The sequence below is a fragment of the Schistocerca piceifrons genome, chromosome 1 (genome assembly GCF_021461385.2).
Source record: "Schistocerca piceifrons isolate TAMUIC-IGC-003096 chromosome 1, iqSchPice1.1, whole genome shotgun sequence".
NCBI lineage: Eukaryota > Metazoa > Arthropoda > Insecta > Orthoptera > Acrididae > Schistocerca > Schistocerca piceifrons.
Genome location: NC_060138.1, coordinates 1,013,640,072 through 1,013,657,312, shown reverse-complemented (window position 1 = coordinate 1,013,657,312; position 17,241 = coordinate 1,013,640,072). Strand labels below are relative to the sequence as shown.

General features: G+C 39.5%; 1 protein-coding gene across 2 annotated transcripts in view; it reads left to right on the top strand.

Moving 5' to 3' along the window:
- The window catches only part of LOC124802453 (ras-related protein Rab6), an 81,490-nt gene extending 64,840 nt beyond the window's left edge, over positions 1–16,650 (top strand). The window contains exon 7 of one of the 2 annotated variants that reach the window (XM_047263366.1): positions 15,902–16,650. In XM_047263366.1, coding sequence (XP_047119322.1) covers positions 15,902–15,972 — 71 coding nt within the window. In that variant the 3' untranslated portion in view covers positions 15,973–16,650. Of the gene's footprint in view, positions 1–12,072; positions 13,309–15,901 lie in introns of those variants that run through there. The other variant, XM_047263280.1, reaches the window with a different exon arrangement.
- Positions 16,651–17,241: the final 591 nt, after the last annotated feature.

Sequence of the window (17,241 nt, the reverse complement as noted above, 5' to 3'; positions counted from 1 at the left end):
AGGGATGGCTAGAGGACAAATGTAAGGATGTAGAGGCTTATCTCACTAGGGGTAATACAGATACTGCCTACAGGAAAATGAAAGAGACCTTTTGAGAAAAGAGAACCACTTGTATGAATATCAAGAGCTCAGATGGAAACCCAGTTCTAAGCAAAGAAGGAAAAGCAGAAAGGTGGAAGGAGTATATAGAGGGTTTATACAAGGGCGATGTACTTGAGGACAATATTATGGAAATGGAAGAGGATGTAGATGAAGATGAAATGGGAGATATGATACTGCGTGAAGAGTATGACAGAGCACTGAAAGACCTGAGTCGAAACAAGGCTCCCGGAGTAGACAATATTCCATTGGAACTACTGACGGCCGTGGGAGAGCCAGTCCTGACAAAACTCTACCATCTGGTGAGCAAGATGTATGAAACAGGGGAAATACCCTCAGACTTCAAGAAGAATATAATAATTCCAATCCCAAAGAAAGCAGGTGTTGACAGATGTGAAAATTACCGAACTATCAGCTTAATAAGTCACAGCTGCAAAATACTAACACGAATTCTTTACAGACGAATGGAAAAACTAGTAGAAGCCAACCTCGGGGAAGATCAGTTTGGATTCCGTAGAAACACTGGAACACGTGAGGCAATACTGACCTTACGACTTATCTTAGAAGAAAGATTAAGGAAAGGCAAACCTACGTTTCTAGCATTTGTAGACTTACAGAAAGCTTTTGACAATGTTGACTGGAATACTCTCTTTCAAATTCTAAAGGTGGCGGGGGTAAAATACAGGGAGCGAAAGGCTATTTACAATTTGTACAGAAACCAGATGTTAGTTATGAGAGTCGAGGGACATGAAAGGGAAGCAGTGGTTGGGAAGGGAGACCTCTCCCCGATGTTATTCAATCTGTATATTGAGCAAGCAGTAAAGGAAACAAAAGAAAAATTTGGAGTAGGTATTAAAATCCATGGAGAAGAAATAACAACTTTGAGGTTCGCCGATGACATTGTAATTCTGTCAGAGACAGCAAAGGACTTGGAAGAGCAGTTGAATGGAATGGACAGTGTCTTGAAAGGAGGATGTAAGATGAACATCAACAAAAGCAAAACAAGGATAATGAAATGTAGCCAAATTAACTCGGGTGATGCTGAGGGAATTAGATTAGGAAATGAGACACTTAAAGTAGTAAAGGAGTTTTGCTATTCGGGGAGCAAAATAACTGATGATGGTCGAAGTAGAGAAGATATAAAATGTAGACTGGCAATGGCAAGGAAAGTGTTTCTGAAGAAGAGAAATTTAACATCGAGTATTGATTTAAGTGTCAGGAAGTCATTTCTGAAAGTATTTGTATGGAGTGTAGCCATGTATGGAAGTGAAACGTGGACGATAAATAGTTTGGACAAGAAGAGAATAGAAGCTTTCGAAATGTGGTGCTACAGAAGAATGCTGAAGATTAGATGGGTAGACCACATAACTAATGAGGAAGTATTGAATAGAATTGGGGAGAAGAGGAGCTTGTGGCACAACTTGACAAGAAGAAGGGACCGGTTGGTTGGACATGTTCTGAGGCATCAAGGGATCACCAATTTAGCATTGGAGGGCAGTGTGGAGGGTAAAAATCGTAGAGGGAGACCAAGAGATGAATACACTAAGCAGATTCAGAAGGACTTAGGTTGCAGTAGGTACTGGGAGATGAAGAAGCTTGCACAGGATAGAGTAGCCTGGAGAGCTGCATCACACCAGTCTCAGGACTGAAGACCACAACAACAACATGCACTTACTAATACAGGCTACTAAGTCATATTTCAGCAAAGGGAGAGCTCTCTGTAAGGTGATAATGATGACCCATTTCAGTGTGTGGCCATATATTACATGGTAGTGTGTGCATTTTTTTATTATCTTTCCCCGTTTCTCCTTCTCTTCTACTCCAGTTACAAATTGTTAGCCTTTGTTGTAAAATCAGAGAAATTTTAACTTGCACAGACATTTTGTGAACAACATATGAAGTGAAGTAATATGTTGTTTGACTCCTCGTGTAATGTGCATGCTATGATTTTTAACATTAAGCATCTGTGTGATATACTGTACCTCTCAGATAGTGTGTGCTGTTTTAGTTGGTTGTATGTCTCTTGGCTAATAATGACCAGACTGACTTGCAAAGAAACACACAGCATTCAGTGGAAACGAACTTCAGAGTTATTTAACACGCTTTCTCTCCTTTTTCTTCCCTCTCTATCCCCTTTACCAGCAGTTCACATCAAGAACTGTTGTTAGAGATCTACACAGGATCTTTTTTTTTTTTTTTCAAACCAGAGTGCCATGATCACTTCTGGGTAGAAGGCTACAAACAAGAAGTCACACCTACAGCCTGCATGCAATGCTGATAGTCTTCACCCCATGAGCCTGGTGTCAACAAGCTGAAGGTAACTTCTAAACCCAGAAAAGGCAACCTTGCTGCCAACATAAAACAATGTGTTCATTGACTGGCAGCAGAGGCATTCCCTCACTCAAATCTCAAAAGATGTTCCATATTCTTGCAAATGTAGAGTGTGTACACTGGGCTACAGTCTCTGTGTGACAGTTCATTTCTCTGTGGAACTCCTTTACTTACCAAACATAAGAGAACATACTTATTGACCCCATTGGCTTATTTTCTCACAAAAAAATGTTTTGGAATGATAGTTCGATTGACCAGAAGAGTGGCATGTCCACCATGCCAGCGTTTCTGCTAGACGCACAGCTTAACTTGGTATTTCATGTGAAATGGTGCTGGTAGCAAATCTAGAATATTGTACGTATTTCTCGACATAATTACGGAGTACGTAGCTCTCTGTCCTGAATGATGGTAAAGCACACAAAATTTATTGCACTCCAGGTGTGTTGAGATAGAGATTCTGTTTCGCTTGTTGTTGGTTAAGAGTGACCTTCATAACAGCCAGGAAACTAGTTCCATCCCTTGCTTTCCTGGTATGTATCCTATTTTGATGGATATTGTCACTGTAGGGTAGAGCTGCAGTCAGTCTCCTACAACCATGTGAAAACTTATGAGGTCACAGGATAGAGGCATGAAACAATAAGGCCTAGAAATTGCCATGAGTCAGTGGAAGGTGGCATCCAGGCATAGAGATGGCTAGTTGCCATCATCAAAGTGACAACCCCCAGGGAGTCCATAACTCTTTTGCGGATACTTGCATGGCAAGCACAGGACCCCAAGCTAGTGCGGCCCTCGTACCTTTCCGGGTTGCATACCTTCCTTTTCCACATCCTTCCCCATCCCCCATCCTTCTCCCCACCCCCCACCTCCGCCTCTTCCCTTCCCCTTCTCCCCCTCTGGGAGTATGTTGTGTGCCTACGTCCGGATAAGGACGCCTGTAACTGTAAGACAGTCCCATCTTCGCTTTCTCTGCTGGAAAGTCTCTGTCCTCCCTTTGTCCTTCTCTTTTCCTTGCCTCTTCTCTTTATCCTCTTCTCCGCTGTGGCATTTGAGACCTCTCTTCTTTCCTTTTCTTTGTTTCTCCCTTTGTCTTTTTTTCCTTCCTGTGTGTGTCTGAAGGCCGACCCACGCATTCCCATGTGTAGACGGTGACGGGGTAACGCATAATTCCCCGCCCTGGGTAGACAGGTAGGTCACATATGTACCCCCTGGTAGTGGCTATGCCCAGGCAGGGCAGGCAGGGGTGATTGCCCAAGCTGGTACCTTCTGAATGTGCCGATTGGTCCCTCCATCCATTTCTCGGAAGGTGTCACTTGAGGTTTGAACAATCACCTAAGGCAGGCATGCCCTCAGAGGGCCCACACAAGGAAGGAGTGCGCCATCGGAGACGCTAGTAGTTGTGGGGGATACTTCTGCAATGGTTTCCTCATGATCTAGTATGTCTGCTCACAAGCGAAAGTTAAATGAGTCTCAGCCACGGACAATTTTTCCATCAGTACCACAGTTCCTTGATGTTTCTCAGTCGGACGAAGGTCACGACTTCTCCACAGTCAACCCTTTCATTATTCAGAAAGGTGTTGACACAATTCAAGGTCCTATAAAGTCTTGTTCCCGATTACGAAATGGCACCTTGTTGTTAGAAGCAGTCAGTGCCCTACAGGCACAAAAATTGCTGCGAACTTCACTACTGCACACCTTCCCTGTCTGGATGGAAGTGCACCGCACTTTAAATTCATCATGCGGGGTGATTTATACACACTCCCTTGAGGGATTGCCCAATGAGGAAATTCAAAACTACCTGTCTGACCAGGACGTAACGGCTGTTCATTGAGTCATGAAAAGGGTTGACAAGAACTTGGTTCAAACCCGTACTATCTTCTTCACATTTCAGGGTTCAACTTCCATCGAACATAAAAGTGGGCTATGAGATAATTTCAGTTCACCCTTACATCCCCAATCCTAAACATTGCTATTGGTGTCAGTGGTTCAATCACACCAGCCACTCGTGTTCCAATCCGGCCAAATGTGTTACATGTGGCAAGGATGCCCAGGAAGGTGCTTGTCCACCTCCATCCTCTCGTTGCATCAACTGTATGGGTGACCACGCTGCTTCCTCTCGAGATTGCCCCATTTTCAAAGATGAAAGGCTTATTCAGGAAATCAAATCAGAGTGAAGGAAAAGGTGTCGACATTTGCTGCTCGTAAGTTATTCACCAGTCAAAAGCCCTCTGTGCCTCCTGCAGGTAAATATAGCACTGTCCTGGCATCTTCTCGGCCTACTAAGCAGGCAGCCAAGCAGACTTGTGATCTCACCTTTAGTGCCACGGTCATCAGATCGGCCAGCGCGAAGATCACCCATTCAACCTCCCCACTATCACCTTCTCACTCTACGGCTCACCCTTCTTCGGCTTCTGCTAAATCACAAGCCCCAAAATCAGACACCCGGACTTCCAAAAAAGAGCATACTCTCGAAGATTTTTTATGTACGCCGACTTCTCAACCATCGATTTCTCCCTCATCTCAACGACCTGTTTCTAAGAAGGCTCATAAGAAACCCAGTTCCTCTCCTCCTCTGCCATGGCATATCTCATCTACAGCACCACCTGGTGGTAACCGCCCTCGACCGTCTTCTGTGTCGCCAAGGCGCACTGCTGGCGGCCGATCGCTGGTGGCAGGAGCTGCTCCCGAACAGCCTATGGGTCAGGATCTTCTGCCTTCGGCTGAATGCCGTTCCATGCTGTCGGTCACCGGCTCTCAGCAGTTGTTGAGTCGAGGGCAACCATGGTAAGATTCTTCCCTTTCCTGTCCACCCTATGTCAATTATCCATTGGAATATCCGCAGCATCGGGATGAATCAGGAAACAAAGCTGCATCCCCACGACCGCTTTATTTTCCCTCATTTTCAGTCAGTCCGGTTTGATCTCCCCTCTGTTGATGGCACTCCAGCACATGGAGGACTCATGATTCTTCTTCGTGATACTGTCCATTATCACCCAATCCCCTTAAACTGTTCCTTCCAAGCAGTTTCTTTCCGTCTTTCCCTTTCTGGATACACCTTCTCTCTTTGTACTGTGTACATTCCATTGTCCACACCGATGTCAAGAGCTCATCTCCTTGGTCAGCTCCCGCCCCCAATTTCCCCCTACTTGCTGGTTGGGGACTTCAGTGCCCACCACCTGCTTTGGGGATCTCCATGTCCTTGTCCGTGAGGCACCCTATTGATTGAAGTCTTCCACCAAGCGGATCTTGTTTGCCTCAACACTGGGGACCCTACATTTTTGTCTGCCTCCACGACAAATTTTTCTCATTTGGACCTTTCGGTCGGTACTGTTCCACTAGCTCGGCGCTTTGAATGGTTCACTCTTGCTGATACACACCTGCGTGACCATTTTCCATGTGTCCTTAGATTGCAGCCATAACTGCCATCTATGCGCCCGAGATGCTGGAAGTTTGCCCAAGCCAATTGGACACTTTTTTCGTCTCTAGCGACATACGATGACAGTCACTTTCCTAGTGTCGGATGATCATGTCACTCATATTACAGAAGTTATTCTTACAGCTGTGGAATGTTCAATACCTCGCACCTCCAATTTACCCCGGCGCCCCCCAATTCCTTGGTGGAACGAGGCATACCATGACGCAATACATGAGCAGCGACGTGCTCTTCACGTTTTCCGCCACCATCCTACTTTGGCCAACTGTATCCGCTATAAGCAGTTATGTGCGTAATGCCGGTGCATCATCCGCGATAGCAAGAAGGCAAGCTGGGACTTCTTTACTAGTTCTTTTAACACCTTCACTCCCTCCTCTGAAGTTTGGAGTCGAATTCGACGGTTATCTGGAGCGCCTAGTTTCTCCCCGATTTCTGGGCTCACTGTCAGGCATGATACCCTGTCGCAATTATTAACTCAATGGGTCAACATTTTGCTGAGATTTCGAGCTCTTCAAATTACCCACCAGCCTTTCTTTTGAAGAAACGTGCAGTGGAAGTGCAACCTCTTGCTTCCTCCTCTCAAAATAGCGAAAGCTATAATACTGTTTTCTCCATGCGGGAACTCCGACACACACTCTCTTCTTCTCGCTCTTCTGCCCCAGGATCAGATGGTATCCACATCCAAATGTTGCTGCATTTATCATACCATAGTCTGCGCTACCTCCTTTGCCTGTATAATCGGGGTGGGGCGTCTCTGTGGCGTTCCTCTGGGTCCCAGAACATGTTGGTATCCTTGGAAATGAGGCAGCCGATATAGCTGCCAAGGCTGCAGTCTCTCTTCTTCAGCCTGCTGTTAACATGGTTCTCTTTGCCGATCTACAGAGTGTTTTATGTCGTCGTGTTGCTCTTTTATGGCATGCACATCGGTCTACACTTCCCAATAATAAATTGCGGGACGTGAAAGCTCTTCCCTGTGCTTGGACATCTTTCTCTCGACCTTGTCGTTGGGAGGAGGTAATTTTAACTAGACTCCGGATAGGGCACTGTCTTTTTAGTCATTGACATTTTTTAAGTGTCAACCCTCCCCCGCTTTGTCCCCACTGCTCTCAACTGTGGACGATGAGACACCTTTTACTTGAGTTACTCCGTTATGTGCCTGTTGACAACTGTTGCCTGATATATCTTCCATTTTAGCAGATGACAATCGCTCAGCCGATCGCGTTCTCGAATTTATTAGTGCCAGTGAGATGACGTCAGTCATTTGAAGCTCTTTTTGGGGACAAACAACCCCCCCCCCCCCCCTTCTATTGTGGTTTTTTAAGCTTTCCTTCTGTTTTTAGTTTCCCCCACTTTTTTGAGTTTCGCTCCCATTGCTGCCGATTTCCAGTTGGTTTTTTTACCTTCTCCTAAGCCACAGACCAGGTGCTAATGACTGTAGCAGTTTTGTGCCCTAAAACCATAACAACAACAACAAAAATCAAAGTGACAACACCGTCACTGTTGCAGGTGAACTTTGAAAAGTATCGGATGCTGCAATAAGTAAATATGAACATTTCATGCCATTACATGGGTTGTCTCGGGTGCAATTGCAGTGTGTCCACTTGTAGTCTGTGCTGTTTGACTGTGATGGTAATTGTCTTGTAAGTTAACTGAGTTTTAATTAACAAATGTCATAATCTGCACCTTACTATACGTCCAGTCAATATGAGGGACTCTTGTTACTTCAGGGACTTCATAGACACTTATTTTATAACTGTTATGTTACCTCAGTTGTCTCTCTACTCATGGAGGTACGAATTAAGAAAGACTGAAATTCTGTTACATGAAAAATTTACACTCGTTACTTCTAGTAGTCAGTTTTACCTGAGCCTTAAGACTGTGTAATCTCTATATGGCAGTGAATCGTATGAACTGATACGTGGCACAGCAATGTATTACTGACTATTGCCAGTACTGAAAAATTTGTGTATGCAAATCCAGGAAAAACCTGGGAATTTTTTCATCAGGGAGAAAATGGGTAAAAACCTGGGAATTTTTCGGAATTCCGGGAATTCTTCATTGTTCTAGCTTTCAGTTAAATTTTTGTAATTTTGACTGGTAAGAATTGATTCTCTAGCGAAGAATGTTACTGTGTCCTGCTACTGGAGGATGATACTGCAGCAAAAATATAAACAAGAGGGAAAAAATAAAACTTTACTGGCAAAGGAATGCGCCATTTACAACAATAAAACCATCGTGCACGCACAAGCGTCTACAAACAGAAAAAATATGTCAAAGAACTTAGGGCGAAGGCTATGTAATACTTCGTAGCAATAAACTATTTTCTATGAGTGTGACATCACAACTGTTTGCATTAGGTTTGTTTGACCCGTTGCCAGCGGGCTCATGCACATGCACAGTTGGCTCACGTATCAGTCAGTACCTTCTCCCGCTTCCCGCTACTTGAAGTGTGGCTGTTAGTTGTGTTGGCAGCAAGCAGCCAGATGCTAACGACAAAAATTAGTGGGGAGGGGGTTTTCCCCACGTGACCCCTGTTTGCGTAAAGTGATTTTGTTATTTCCTCGTCGTTTACAGCTCCCAGGTCAAATGAAAACAAAACGGATTTCTGTGGCCGGGAGCTATCAAGTGAATTATAATAAATTCACATAATTACGGAGGGCAAAAATATATTATTAATTTCAGTTTTCTGATTTTATTTCGAAATTATTAGCAGTCACGCATTAATCGCCTTGCAGAACAATAAAGTTATTTTTGTCAGTTTGCCAAAGAAATTTGGCTATATCAATCTTTCTGCTGAGGCAATCAATTTATTTGAAACAGTGTTTCGTTCCATACTATTGGATTGTTCAACTGTTCACTGAATTTCAGGTGCACGTTTTCATCTTGTGCCATGTACAGCATTATGCCATAATAAAGAACCAAATACGAAATAATACAGTATTGGTACTCCAAGAAAATTTACATCCCAAAAACCACACTGAAAAGTTAATATCAAATGGGACCTGCTTCATTGTGAATCTGGAAAACAACCACGTGCACTTAAAGCCGAATTATGCATTTTAGTATGGTTCACGAAATTCCGATGCTTTTGGAGTATCCTCTGATGTCCTGTATCTTTTATGGCATAATGTAAGCTCTCGTGCTTTATACGTGGAGACTTCCTACACCACTGCAGCTGCGCACACGCAATAATGCCTGTTTTCTGGTGCTCTCTGGCAACTGCTAAATCTAACATAATTCTATCAGTCTCGGGATAGTATTGCGAACGGTGATTCAAAAAGCGTTACTTTCAAAGTAAATTTCTTTTTACTCAAGATAAATTATGTTATGTATGAGAAAGTGGGATGAATTTCTTGAATCACAGTGTGTTTGAAACTGAACACTTTGTGGACCAGCCACTTACAAGAATTTTGAGCCCAGAAGACCAGACATTTATGTCATTATTTTAAATGTACTGGCACATTTGAGTGATGTATCTTAAAGTATAACACACGCAAAATAGGTCAATATTATATGTGAAAGCTTAGCTTTTCTTGTAGCTATACTATGTATATTAATGTAAACCATTAACTTTTCCTCCTTGTGTGTTAGCGCTACATAACAGTGATCTTGCTATTGCCTGATGACATCACATGTCCTATGCTCTGAATATCTGCTGTCGTCGGCTGGCGAGAATACGTGGCATGAGATATGATTGGCTTACAAAAGGACAACGCAATTACTGTTTCAATGCTCCGGAAACTAATGTGCTGTGTTTGGTGCAATTCAAATTTATACTTTCGTAATACGAAAATATGCAGCGTATGTGTTGGTGCACGTCAAAGATCTTTCCAAAACGTCTCTCCCTTTTTTTTTTTTTCCCCCACACATCAAAAGTCTTTCCAAAACTTCTCTCCCCTGTTTTTTTCCTGAGAAGTTCTACGCTAGTGTATAAAATGTTAATCATTCAGAGGAGTGATAAGTTTTGCAGTTCCAAAGGAAAAATCTACAGAAAACCTAATGTCACTTAGCACGGAAAAAGTGTATTTTCGCCCGGGAAAAAGTATATTTTTTAAACGAAATATCCGGGAATTTTTGTTGTTGTTGTCCACGTATATGCCCTGAATAAGGCTGCAGTCAGTTGGCGTCAAACTGACATACTCTTACCAGTTCATGGCCAATACTTCAGTAATATGTATCCTCGGTGAAGTAATAGTATAAAAGTTTCTAGATCATACAGTGGCCATATAAAAATTTATCTACTGTGGAGGCAGAGAGAGACTGGGAAGTACCCTTTTTATATTCTCTGCATTGGAAAAATACACTAAAGAGCTTGCAGGTAAACACAAGAAGTTTCCATGATCTAGTGCTGAGAGCTTTCAAATGCATTATGTTGTTATAAACTAATGTCACTTACAGCAGGTAAGTCTGAATAGAGATACGAGAGGAAAAAGTGTTAAAACTTTGCTACAGCTGTTTTATGAGAGACAGGATAACTTACTGGTCAAAGCATGCAAGGTGGTGATATGCATGGATAGACAAATAGAATTGACTAGTGTGTGGCAGCAAAAGCAACAGCAGTGGCACTGTTGTCAGTGCCCACATCATTTGGCTCTTGTTTGACAGAACATACGGTAGGTGTGGCACAGTCTTTCAGCAGCTCTTTTCACAAATATTAAAATTACCAGCCCACCTTTTCAACATCCAGAAGCTATTTACTCCCTTATATATGGAGAGAACATCATTGTGTCTTCACAGACCCTTTTTTCCCCTGATGAAATGAAATATCAAAGTGGTGAGCCATAACATGAGAAGTTTCTGTGTCTGATCACTGTGGAAGACTGTGAATATCTCTCTCTCTCTCTCTCTCTCTCTCACTCTCACTCTCACTCTCTCCCTCTCTCCCTCCCTCCCCCCATCTTAATTGTTATGAATCTTGTCTTTCTTAATATCATCCTGACAAATTCGAAACTCACAAGTAAATGACTTGGTTTTAGATGATACTTCACTTTCAGAAAATCCTTTCCTTGTAGTCAAAGTTTGTGTAGGTGTTATGAGATGAGCAGAGGTCTTACAACTGTAGGGTAACTGTATTATTACCTAAGTACATATTCAACTTTATTTGGTTTGTTATGTGTAGTTTTAGTTCAGAATTTTGTGTGCTATTCAAATTTCTGTAACAAGTTATATGTTCTGGCTGTATAATTGTATTTCATTTTTCATCCTCATAATTCCAATAGTTGCGGCATTATATTAGTCAACATTTAAATATTTAAGTGGCAATAATTCCTTGATTTTGAATGTGTTCAAATGTTTCATTTATTTGCATGCTATATACAAATTTCTTATTTCCGGATTATGGATGTCCTCTTTCCTACAGCAGTATTCTTAAAACAACTGAGACAGTATTATATGCAGTATAATTTTCTTCTTGTACGTATGTCCCTGCCTGCATACAGAATGGCCTGGTGGCCATTCTATCACGCAGAATGTAAGAAACCTGTATGTTTCTCACAACTGTTAATAATGCAGAAATAAAAGATTTGATGTAGATTCCAGATAAAAATGGCAGTTTTGAGCATTCCGCTATACTTGTACAACATTCAGGCTAATCCATCTGTTTGCGGTTTGTGAACGTGCGTTTGTGTGAAGAAGGAAATGAACAACAGTTGTTTTCGTAATAGTACATACTTGGTTCAGGTTACAAGTGCCATTAATTTTCATATTGGCTTGTAAAGATGTAAGTTGCAGTTTAGTTAAGTGTCCTTGCAGTATCATATATTGAAAGAGACACTCTTGCCTTGCCAACAACGATGATGCCTGTCACTGTCGTGTGGGATCTCTCTCTCTCTCTCTCTCTCTCTCTCTCTCTCTCTCTCTCTCTCTCTCTCTCTCTCGTGTGTGTGTGTGTGTGTGTGTGTGTGTGTGTGTGTGTGTTTTCAATGGCAACATTTTTAATAATCTAATAGCAGTAGATACTTTGTTAAATCCTCAGTTTGTAAACACATCTGTGCTTCAATCTCAAAGTAGCCCTGAAGTTGGCCAGTAAAACTTTGATTTTTTATTGATTTGTTTTAATGCACTTTGAAAAGAAAGCTTCATACGTCACGCTGCCTATTGAAAAACTTTAGTTTATTCTTCTCATTGTTCAGTTTCATTTCTTTTATGTTAATTTTTGTGACTTCATAATTATTTTGTGTAGTTTTGTATTATTTTCCTTAATATTTTTTTAGTGCAAGAGGTTGTGTTAAAGGATACACCCAATGAAGTGAAAAACCAAGAGGGAGGGTGCTCATGCTTAAGGAAAGGTTACTGAAGTCTCCTTTTGCTGGAAGACTGGTTTGTTATAATTTACATGGGAGCAAAAACACATGGTTGCAGTACATTAACACAACATGATCAGGTATTAAAGTCAGTGCTCCTCAAATGAGATTTACATGAATTGTGTGTAATTGTTTTGCTGTGTGCCAGCAGAAAAATGCTTTCAGAACTAATTTGTTCGTGGGCATTGGCAGCTTGAGGAACTGTGGAATTAAGTAAGGTTGTGTTTTCTTATCCACTGAGGGTTAAAGCTGATTGTCATGCAGGTTTTTTAGTGATCAACGGCAAGTACTTCCATAAAAATATTGGAAAGATGCAGACAAATAAAATTGTGTGCAGTGGCATCTGTGCATATCCGCATAATTTGTGCGTAAATGGCGTAGAAAAATTTCTTTAAGAAAAGAAATTCTATGCAGACAATATACAAGCCTCACATTTCATTTGGGTATGTTGCAGAACTTGTACGTTGATGTCAGTTTATCAAACTGTATTGTGTCTTCATTAAAAACAGTAACCTGTCATTATCAATGGCTTTCATCATTTGTTTTGTATATGACTTGCCATTTATTAATATGAATGCGCATTGTACATAAGTTATTTTTAGTCCTCAGCTCTAATTGTAGTAATTATTTCATGTGTAAATAAAAATAGTAAATCTGTGAAGCCTTCAGTAGTATACAAATCATTCCATTATATTGAACTAAAAGTTTTGCTTAATAACTCAGTGTTACCTAATCTGACTTGGCTTCATTTGAGAGCTGAGATATTTTTATTTATATAGTACCTGCAGAGAACAGTATGTTGCCATAGTATGTCTTGTGAAGTGCATTTTAAGATGAATCTTCATTGCAGAATTGATTTCACTTCTGGAAATTTTATGCTTCATATGTAGAAATCTGCATGAATTTTGTGACTACTGTTTATAGTAGTTCAATTAATGTAATTTTTACTTTTTACCAAATTTTACAAAGCAATTCTATTAATGCATTGAGCATTTCAATCTTACCTGACTGTCTAAAACAATTTAAACAGTAGGTAGATAGATTAATGATGTTTGGAGATGTCTGTATATAGTTTTTCAGAATTGAAAACTAAAAAAAATTGTAAAGGTAGATGGAAATAAAAATGTGAGACTTAATTTATTTTTATATTTGTGTTTTTGTTCATGTGTCACAAAGTGTCCTTATTTCAATATTTTACAATGAAATTTTTATCATATCATGGCTCATCAAATAGACTTTGTTACAATACCAAATGTGGCTCTGATTAATTTGAACCTGCTGTATGAAATCAGTTGCAGAAGATTTGATGTTATACAAATAACTACTGTTGCTTTAGGCATTGAAAACTACATATTTTCGTGCTAGTTATACATCCACGTAAGAGGTGAAAATATTGAGAAAGTCAACTCAACATATATCCTTTTTTTTTCCCTCTTCTCTACTCTATTCTTACTTACTCTCCCTCTCCGTCCGTGCCATTGAGATTTTTGTGGTACAAAATGTGTCAAGTGTCACATGTCACATACACTGCATAGTCAGTAATTTAACTCCTGTTAGTGACAATAATACCTACTGGGTAATATTTGGCTTTGCTTTGTTCCTCCAATGGAAGTTTCGTTACTTTGAGATTGTCTGCTGCAGAAGCTAAAAGCATTTAAATGTCATCTGCGAATTGAATAATTAAAACATTTTCAATATCTATTTTGTTTACAATTATTTTTCTGTAAGTATTAGTTCTTATATTGAAATGCTAATGTACTAATAGAGCTCATGACTGAGTTACAAACCTATTGCACAAATTCTGCTGCTACATTCTGGAGTACATTAAAGAAAATTTGGAGAGCACATTAATTTCATATAGAATATCCATTGCAGTATCTGCAACAGGTATGTGCCCAGCAACTCCATGACTGCAAGGCAAAAGAATTACATCAGTCACTTCTCAATCGTAATGTATTTTTCTTCTGATTTTGTATCCAAAGAACTATGATATGATATATTAAGAGACCATGAATTTGCATCTGTTAGTTGTTTTTCTGTCAATTGGTTCCTGCTTCATGAGACAGGTGAGTGGTCATCTCTGGAAATATAAATTGGAAAATTATTTATTATCCATTCACAAGTTAAGCATTGTAATTTTTAAATATTAAGTGTTCCAGCTAGAATGAAACAAAAAAAATCCAGTGGTCACAGCAAATTAGTAAACTCTGCCTATTATGTGACTTCGAATGAAGCAAATCAACCTGATACAGCATTTCATCTGTTGGTACTATCCCCCCCCCCCCCCCACCCCCCCAATAACGTCTTCACTTTACTGCTGATTTGTGCTAGATAAGGCATTAGTTTCATAATGCCTACAGAGAAACCAACAAAGCAGTGCAGTATTCTGCTGCATTGATATGAACTTCAAAGTGATTTAAGTTAAAATATCAGTCTTATCAACAAATTTAACTGTCTAGAATGAAGGTAAAATGCGAGTCATTTTTGGGAGACTTTCAGAAATGAAGTCAGTTGGTATGCTTCTACTTCCCTTAAGTTGTTCACTTTCCTGATTATTCCTTCTGAAAGATAAACTAGTAAGTAAAAATAAGCAATTAGTGTCAATGGTAAGAGTGCCAAAGGGGGCGGGGTTATGGGAAGCCACAGTATTTGGCTTTGGGACCTCTGTTGCAAATTTTCACTTTCACCCTACTCAGGAAATACTTGGTGGTATAGGCAATGCTTGATTTGCATAATGAAATTTTTGTAGATTACATGTATTACACAATATAGAGGCACATATATTCACTGTTCGATGTGCAAAATTTGGCCTGTCACATAATCTGAAAGTCTTGTGAACGTCGCGGAAGCAGGTGTAGCATTTGATTCAGCTGCGTCGAACTCTAGCATATTATTCATACAGAAGTGTGATTGAATAGTTTCATGTACCTGTTCTAACTGATCAGAAACAGCTACAAACTTTTAAAGGAATCCAGGTACTGGACTCAAAACGTGTATGTTCCTTCACCAATGCTATAAGACCTATTACACCCACAGTTGCAACAGAATTCATACAGTTTCTAAATTTTCTTCAATCCTAACAAGAATTAAATTGCAAAACTGCCCTTTAATTTTTGGCTGATTCCTGGGTAAGGATGCCAGTGGTAAATGAATAAACATAGAATTGTATTGGTTCAAAAATGTATTCTAATTGCAGGAATCATCAGTTGTCTTGCCTTCAGAACATAGTGTAGCAATAAATAGAAAATTCTTTTAAAAAATTAAATAGCAATCCATACTGATATAACTTATCATCTGTGGAACTGTCATTCAATGCTGCATTACAGTTTATGGCTGGTGAATGACTAATGAAAAGAATTTGTGCTGCATGCATGCATTTTGTGCTTTAGATTGGAAAAGGTTATTCTGTCAGAATTAAGTGTCTTAAACTATGATCAAACATGGACCAAGAGGATGATGAAAGGAAAATTGTAGTGTGTAAGCTGTTTGTGACGTTAAAACATATGAATCTAATTCTTCGTGGACTAATCAGCATGCTTATATGGTTATATATAAATAATGTAATGCATGTCTTAAAAATAACTTTTTCTAATTGCTCTTCAGTTCACAAAAATGTTAGGTTTCTCTGAATAACTTTTACTTATGGTTGATATAAATGAGTTGATTTGTTGATGGGATTTTTCTACTGTAATTTGTTTAATCTAGTTACTCATATTTTCCCTTAACCACTTTTCTGTAGCTGTTGATCTTCAGACTCAGACACCCCAGCAAAATGACCAACAGGATTCTGAAGGTGGCTGTATGTGTTAAAACTTGAAAGTGAATGAAAAATGGAAGAAAATCAGTTATATTTGCAACAAATCTGGGAACAAGCTCGTTGTCATTGTGATTGTTGCAAAGACTGAGGTTAATTCTTGCTTATTTCAAACGAAGTAATGTAGGATATTGAGTTGCTGTAAGATGCCTAAATTTTTTTATTGAACACCGTCAGTTGATAAGGTCTTCATTGTATTTCATAATCATACTTACCTTTTTAAAAATGCTGTTACTGAAACTGTCATTCATCAACTTGGATCTAGGACTTCAGATTCACATGTTACTTATATTTATGCTTTACGTATAAGATATTTACATAAAGAGCACAATGTTAACATAAAAACAGAAACTGAACACAAACTGTTAATATCCCATAAAATAAGTAGTTCTGAGTAGTCGTTGGATAACTTGTTTTAATTTTGTTATTGTGAGGAAAGAATTGTACTGTGTTGTAATGCTCACACAATTCTGTAAAATTCAGTTTTTAAAGTTAGCTCAATTTTGTCTAATTTGTAATAGACATCATGTGTTTCAGAATGTGTACATAGAAGTGTCCTGTTTTCATGTTGTTCACTTTTTGTGTTCCTTTGCTTTCATTACAACAGTCCTAAATTCAGCTTGAAAAAAAAAAAAACCCCAAGCATTGTTCAGAGAGTAAAGGCTTGTACCCATCAGTAAAAAGTTAAAGCTATTACCTGTTAGTGCACTATCATCCAGAGTTCTAGTTGCATCATTTTGTGAGAGTTTTATAAAGCAATTCTGCATATAAGATAGAATTTAATCAGAAAATAAATTTTAAGATGGGATGCTGCAATATAATTCTATTAACATATTAAAATTAAAGTATAGGGTTGAATTTTGGAGATGTTGTTCATGAATTTCTGTGGGAACTTGCAAAAAATAATTATATCCGTTACAAATCGTATAAATATTTAAGGTGTTAAGTTATAGCAGACATCAGGATTCATTTATGCAGTTCATAACAATTCATTATGGAGAGAAACTGAAGTCTTGCAAAAGGAATCACTGTCACCTCAGATGGCTAACTTATCTCGTGTGGTATCAAAGTCGCTCTTTATTTTAAATTGTGAGCACTTTCTGAATCTCGATACTTTTATTTGTGTAATTGTTTGGTTTATATAAGATAAATAAATCTGTCTGTTGAAAAGTGATGTATTAAGTGAGATGCTTTAATGTTTACTGGTTGAATGTTTTTGCACCAGTTAAACTGTGTTTGGCTTTTGTGCAGCTTCCCTGTGCATT